The sequence below is a fragment of the Macaca nemestrina genome, chromosome 5, assembly GCF_043159975.1.
Source record: "Macaca nemestrina isolate mMacNem1 chromosome 5, mMacNem.hap1, whole genome shotgun sequence".
NCBI classification, from domain to species: Eukaryota; Metazoa; Chordata; class Mammalia; order Primates; family Cercopithecidae; genus Macaca; species Macaca nemestrina.
In genome coordinates this window covers 97,298,340-97,305,272 of record NC_092129.1, presented here as the reverse complement: position 1 = coordinate 97,305,272, position 6,933 = coordinate 97,298,340, and the positions used below count along the sequence as shown (strand labels likewise).

The window sequence follows — 6,933 nt, the reverse complement described above, 5'->3', positions numbered from 1 at the left end:
GCTTGAACCAGGGAGCCGGAGGTTGCAGTGAGCCAAGATGGCGCTACTGCACTCCAGCCTGGCCACAGAGCGAGACTCAAAAAAAAAAAAAAAAAAAAAAAAATTAAAACTTTTGTCTTGCCGTACCTGGACTGGAGATCAAATTCTGATGTTAACTTACCGTTTGATCTTTGACAAGTCCTTTAGCCTTTCTAAGCCTGTTTCCCCAGCTGTAAAATGGGGATAAAATATAGTCGTGTCCCTCTAAAAAGAAGCTGAGGCAAAATTAGGCCAAGCTTGAGGACCGCAACCCAGGACCACAGGTTCAAGCTGCCCTGAATATACACTCGGATTAGCAAGTTACAAGTAAGTTTCTAAAGGAAAAGAGGCAGCTCCTAAATTGTTTACCATGAATGTGTATGTTTACCATACAATATCATGGGCTCTTGACTAGCTATACATTCTTTATCTTAAATTCCAGAAACATAAAGATAATGCGTAGGCAGCTAAACAGGAACAAAATGCCTTTAAACAATTGCCCCAGGCATTAGTAGTGAAATGAATAGAATGACAGCCTGCCTACTTCGCAGAGCTGAGGTCTGATCTATTTTTCTTAGTACCTATTCATAAGGGTTGTTGTGAGGTTAAAGTGAGACAATTTATGTAAATAACAGTTCCTGGAACATAAATGCTTGATAAATTATGGCCACAATTCTTTTCTGTGGTTGAGCAGTGCGGGGAGATCATGAGAAATTTCTATCTACACGCAGCTAACAAAATACTCTCTATATTGCAGAACTGTTTCACTTTCTCCCTTTGAGATGCAAGCCGGATTGCCGCCTCCTCAAGTAACCAGGCACAATGTTGCGATCCCAAAGTCTCACAATCCTTCAACTATGAAGTCAGTAAAAACTCCAGCTTCCATTTATGGATTTACGCAGAACTTTTTATACATTGAGGGACTAATTCAATCAATAAGTCGCTTTGATTTTTACTCTGATCACCGGGACTAATAAGCAGCGATGCCGAACCAAGTAAACGAAAGAATCGTGAGCCACACTTCAGTAGATATAATTTAAATGTAGACTGATTTTCTCCACGATTGCTAGGGAAGAAATCCTTACGGCGTACTTAGAAATCTTTATTTTAAAATGATAACGCTGTTATGTTGGGCTGAAAATAAAACGGATACTTCCCCAAGGTCAGCAGCGGAGGCGGCAACCGTGGCCTTGCCAGAGTCGTCCCCCTCTTCCCCGCCCCCGTTCTTCCTGCCGCCCTCCCCCTGCCCCCTCCCTTCCCCACCCCCATCAACAAACTCCGCCGGGACCTTTCAATCCCACCACTCCCTAGCCGGGCGAAGCGCGGGGGCGTGCTGGGGAGGGTAAGGAGGGTGGGGCGGAAACCCAATTTCATTGTTCGCGGGACCGACTCTTCCCGAAAGAGCTCCCTGGCAGCGCCTGCGCAGTGCGCGCTCTTTGTGCCAGGCTGCAGCAAGCTGGTTGTTTGTGTGTGTCTACCCAAAGCGGCGGAGGCGGAGCGAGGGGGCGTGGCCTGCCTTGTCGCACTCTGATTGGGCTTTCGCAGGGAAGTGGGCGGGCGCGGGGCGGAGCTTCCGATAACAACACTCGGAGCTGGGGCTGTGGCTATTTGTTGCTGCGCCGCCACCGCCCGAGTCATGTTCCGCGATCTTCTCTGGCTCTCCTAGCAGCATCCATCGCCGTCACCCTATTTTCACTGGCTTCACCTCCTTCTCTCCTCGTTGCTGAGCGACAAGCTTCCTAGCGCTATGACCGTCGTCTCCGTCCCGCAGCGGGAGCCGCTCGTCCTGGGTGGCCGCCTTGCGCCGCTTGGCTTTTCCTCCCGCGGTTACTTCGGGGCCCTCCCGATGGTGACCACGGCTCCGCCTCCTTTACCCCGGATCCCGGACCCCCGGGCACTGCCCCCGACCCTCTTCCTCCCTCACTTCTTAGGGGGAGATGGCCCGTGTCTGACCCCGCAGCCTCGCGCTCCAGCAGCTCTGCCCAACCGCAGCCTCGCCGTGGCGGGAGGCACCCCTCGGGCAGCGCCGAAGAAGCGGCGAAAGAAGAAGGTGCGGGCCAGCCCCGCAGGGCAGCTGCCCAGCCGCTTCCACCAGTACCAGCAGCACCGGCCGAGTCTGGAGGGCGGCCGGAGCCCGGCGACCGGCCCGAGCGGAGCAGCGCAGGAGGTTCCGGGCCCGGCCGCCGCCTTGGCCCCGAGTCCTGCAGCCGCAACCCGCACGGAGGGAGCCAGCCCCGACCTTGCCCCGTTGCGGCCCGCGGCTCCCGGCCAAACCCCGCTCAGGAAAGAAGTAAGGGCTGCCAGCGGGCCTTTGGGGAGTCGGGCCCTTAGACGGTCGCGGCTGAGCTCTGGGGCTGCAGGTCCTGCACCGGGGGGTCGGACGGGTGGGGGCGGGGTGGGGGGGCGGCTGTTTACTCGGGAGGGAAGTTTCCGTGACGCCCTCTCCATTCTTGCTTTGGGGGAAGAAGGGGGAAGGGGAGGCATGCGCTGGTGCTTCTGATTGGCTCCCAGGAGTCGGCCAATGAGAAGCGCCGCTGCGCCCCAGCAACAGCCCCGATTTAGAAGGCTGGCGGCGTTCCAGGGGGTTTCGGCGTTCCGGGCGCGCGACGGTGTGGGGGCAGGGACGGGGCCCGCGGGAGGGCTGACGTCAGCGCGCGCTACGTGCCCGGCGCTACGGCGCCCATGAAGGAGGCGAGGCCGGGTGTGGGCGGCCAGGGAAGGACGGGGCCCCGCTATCGGCCTCCCGGCTGTCGAGCGCCCCAGTCCTATTCGGTGAAACGCGGAGACGGATTCTGACGTCCCGCCGTGGGGGGTGGAGTGGGCTCTGAGCAGCTCGGTTTCGTTTGGAGTTGTGCCGAAATATGAGGTGCCCCGTGTGGGACGCGCAGTCCAGCTGGGGCTCTGCCCGCCGCGGGCTTGACCTACTTAATGGTTTCTTCTAAGTTCGGAGTTGGCAGGAGCCGCACAAAACTGATTTTATTACCGTTGCCACTGTGTACTTCGTGTTAGTGTGTCCAGAAGAAGTTTTCAGAAGAGTTAGCGACTGCTGATTGCAGTGCTATTGGATTAGAATAAAATGGATAGAAGTTTAAATGGGATTAGGTCTACGAAATGATTTCAAAGGCTTGTCAAAATAACGTTTGATGGACTTAAGTTCAGTGACTCTTTTCGAAATAATGAAATGAAAAAGTTCCCGCTATTTAGTGAAGAATGTTGCATTGAATTAGAGATTTGCAGTTTGTCTGTGCCCTTGGGAAAAAATTACTAAATTTGCCCACCGTGTTTAACTTACCTTCTCAATGTCTCCCACCTTTTAAAATTACACGACTTTTGAAATATCCGTGATTACCTAAAAGCTTTTGTGCTTGTTTCCTGGCCTGTTTTCTAGAACAGCTACTAACCAGGGAGCTCTGGCAGTGAACCTACAGACGTGGAAAGTTGTGCTCTACTTTCGTGTCGTGTCTTGCTTACTACCGTGTTACAAGCGTTGGTAGTGCAGTGATCTAGTGGATTACGTTATGATTTTCCATCTGGTCAAGACTCCTATAAGGCCCACCTAAGTTAGGAAAGATTAAGATCAGTGAAGCAGCGTTCTTGAAACAGTTACTAAACCAGGAAGTGGGGGGTACACAGCAAACATTTTTTCTGGCACTGATATTTGGAAGAGAGCTCATTAGTCTAACTTAAAGTTGTAGAAAGGTCGGCTTGGGTTATTTCAGATTTTTTTAGTTTGACATTTTAGAACTGGTTCACGTTGCATACTGGTAACTAGCAGTGGTGATTAACTGCATTTTTAGTGGCAAACAAGAGTGAACTTAAAAGTCAAGGGAAAAGTCAAGTTTTTTTTGTTTCTTTTCTTGAGACAGGGTCTGTCTCTATCGCACTCCAGGCTGGAATGGAGTGGCACGATGGATCTCTGCTCACTGCAGCCTCCCCATCCCAGGCTCAAGGGATCCCGCCTCAGCCAGCCTCCAAAGGCACGTGCTACCACGCCGGGCTTATTTTTATATTTGTAGTAGACATGGGGTTTTGCTATGTTGCCCAGGCTGGTCTCGAACTCCGTTAGCTCAAGCGATCCACTTGCCTTGACCTCCCAAAGTGCTGGGATTACAGGCGTGAGCCACCCTGCCCAATTAAAGTTTTTGTAATTGCAGCTTTTATTTTATTTATCCAGGGAGGTACTTTAGCAGGTTTGTTACATGGGTATATTTCGTGATGCTGAGGTTTGGAGTATGAATAATCCCATTCCAGGTAGTGAGCATAGTACCCAATAGGTCCCCTCCCCTTCTAGTAGTGCCTAGTGTCTGTTGTTGTTCCCCATTTTATATCCATGTTGTACCCAATGTTTAGCTCCCAAATTCACTTACGAGTGAGAACTTGTGATATTTGTTTTTCTGTTTCTGCATTAATTCGTTTAGGGTAATGGCCCCCAACTACATATGTATTGCTACGAAGAACATAATTTTGTTCTTTTCTATGGCTGTGGGCAAACTTAAACACAACAAAACTAGATAAGTGATACGAGGTTCATAACTGATTTTTATCTAGAAACTATATTTACTTTTGTGTTCTTGTCTTTGTAGGTTTTAAAATCAAAGATGGGAAAATCGGAGAAAATTGCCCTTCCCCACGGCCAGCTTGTTCATGGTATACACTTGTATGAGCAACCAAAGATAAACAGACAGAAAAGCAAATATAACTTGCCACTAACCAAGATCACCTCTGCAAAAAGAAATGAAAACAGCTTTTGGCAGGATTCTGTTTCATCTGACAGAATTCAGAAGCAGGAAAAAAAGCCTTTTAAAAATACCGAGAACATTAAAAATTCGCATTTGAAGAAATCAGCATTTCTAACTGAAGTGAGCCAAAAGGAAAATTATGCTGGGGCAAAGTTTAGTGATCCACCTTCTCCTAGTGTTCTTCCAAAGCCTCCTAGTCACTGGATGGGAAGCACTGTTGAAAATTCCAACCAAAACAGGGAGCTGATGGCAGTACACTTAAAAACGCTCCTGAAAGTTCAAACTTAGATTTCAGATTTCAGTATGTGTGTAAAACATAATTTTTCCCATACCCCTGGACTCTTGAGAAAATTGGTACAGAAATGGAAATTTGCCTTGTTGCAACATACAATTGCAAAAGATGAGTTTAAAAAATTACATACAAACAGCTTGTATTATATTTTATATTTTGTAAATACTGTATACCATGTATTATGTGTATATTGTTCATACTTGAGAGGTATATTATAGTTTTGTTATGAAAGTATGTATTTTGCCCTGCCCACATTGCAGGTGTTTTGTATATATACAATGGAGAAATTTTAAGTGTGTGCTAAGGCACATGGAAGACCGATTTTATTTGCACAAGGTACTGAGATTTTTTTCAAGAAACAGCTGTCAAATCTCAAGGTGAAGATCTAAATGTGAACAGTTTACTAATGCACTACTGAAGTTTAAATCTGTGGCACAATCAATGTAAGCATGGGGTTTGTTTCTCTAAATTGATTTCTAATTTGAAATTACTGAACAACTCCTATTCCCATTTTTGCCAAACTCAATTTCTGGTTTTGGTATATATCCATTCCAGCTTAATGCCTCTAATTTTAATGCCAACAAAATTGGTTGTAATCAAATTTTAAAATAATAATAATTTGGCCCCCCCTTTTAAAATAGTCTTGACTCTTTGTGTGTGGCTTTCTCATGTTTGAATGTGTGACTAGATGATTTTGTGTGGTTGGATTTTTTTAACTTCTACTCATACTGGCTGAATGTGAGCCGCCATGCCTGGCCATCATCTACATTTTCTTACCAGGAACAGCATTGAGGTTTTTGGGCATAGTACTGGACGGCTATAGAGGCTGAGACAGGAAGATCTCTTGAGCCTGAGAGGTGGAGGTTTCAGTGAGGTAGGACCAGGCCACTCCAGCCTGGGTAACAGACACAGTCTCAAAAAAAAAAAAAAAGGCCAAGAGGAAGTAAGGGAGACAGATTTTGAGTGGCATGTTAAGCAATCAGGTCAAGTAAAGAAGATGGAAGATAAAAAGGAACTTTCTATTTGATGTTTTGTATGAGTCACCATTCCTTCCTTACAAATGCAGATAGACCTTCCTCACAAATGGATGGGAAGCTCATTTGGAAGTTTAGTTTGAAGATGTCCCCAAGTTTTAGTCACCAATTTTAACTTGTTAGTAATGTGTTGTAAATATTAATACTCATGACTGACGACAATGAGTTCTGACATCTCTCCCAAATCAGTTTGTGATTCTAGAAAGGGACATGTTCACAGGTGTTAACACATTTTTGCATATGGTTATAAAAATTCCTACACAATGTAATAGTCCTACTACCTCAACTACCCTTCTTTCCTTGTCCAACGTTTCTCAGCTCTTGTCACTTTGAGCAGTATGTCTGCAATTTAATGTGTGGGGGCTTATGTGTAACGTATGTTCAGAAAATAGAAGAATAAATGGCAGAGCTGAAAGTTTAGGTGGGATGGGGAGAAAAGACAACTAAAATACAAGCTATATTCCCCACTCTACAACAACAAATGCCTGAAGAGAGAAAAAGGTAGGGTGAAGGGACTAATTTTGGTGAGAAAATTTTCTCTTTGGGAATCTGACACCTTAGTAATACTGAGTTGAGCCAGGCACAGTGGCTCAGGCCTGTAATCCCAGCACTTAGGGAGGCTGAGACGGGTGGATCACGAGGTCAGGAGTTCAAGACCAGCCTGGCCAAAATGGTGAACCCTCATCTCTACTAAAAATACAAAAAAATTAGCCGGGCGTGGTGGTGTGCACCCCCAGCTACTCGGGCGAGGCTGAGGCAGAAAATTGCTTGAGCCCAGGAGGTGGAGGTTGCAGTGAGTGGAGATCACACCACTGCACTCCAGCCAGGGCGACAGAGCAAGACTCCACCT

The 6,933-nt window shown here is 47.3% G+C and overlaps 1 protein-coding gene across 1 annotated transcript; it reads left to right on the top strand.

Moving 5' to 3' along the window:
* The first annotated feature begins 1,598 nt into the window (after positions 1-1,598).
* On the top strand, positions 1,599-5,687 carry LOC105496362 (proline rich nuclear receptor coactivator 1). The gene is made up of 2 exons (XM_011766733.3): positions 1,599-2,308; positions 4,602-5,687. The coding sequence occupies exons 1-2, from the start codon at positions 1,766-1,768 to the stop codon at positions 5,043-5,045; spliced, it is 987 nt and encodes a 328-aa protein (XP_011765035.3). The 5' UTR covers positions 1,599-1,765; the 3' UTR covers positions 5,046-5,687.
* The last annotated feature ends 1,246 nt before the right edge of the window (positions 5,688-6,933 follow it).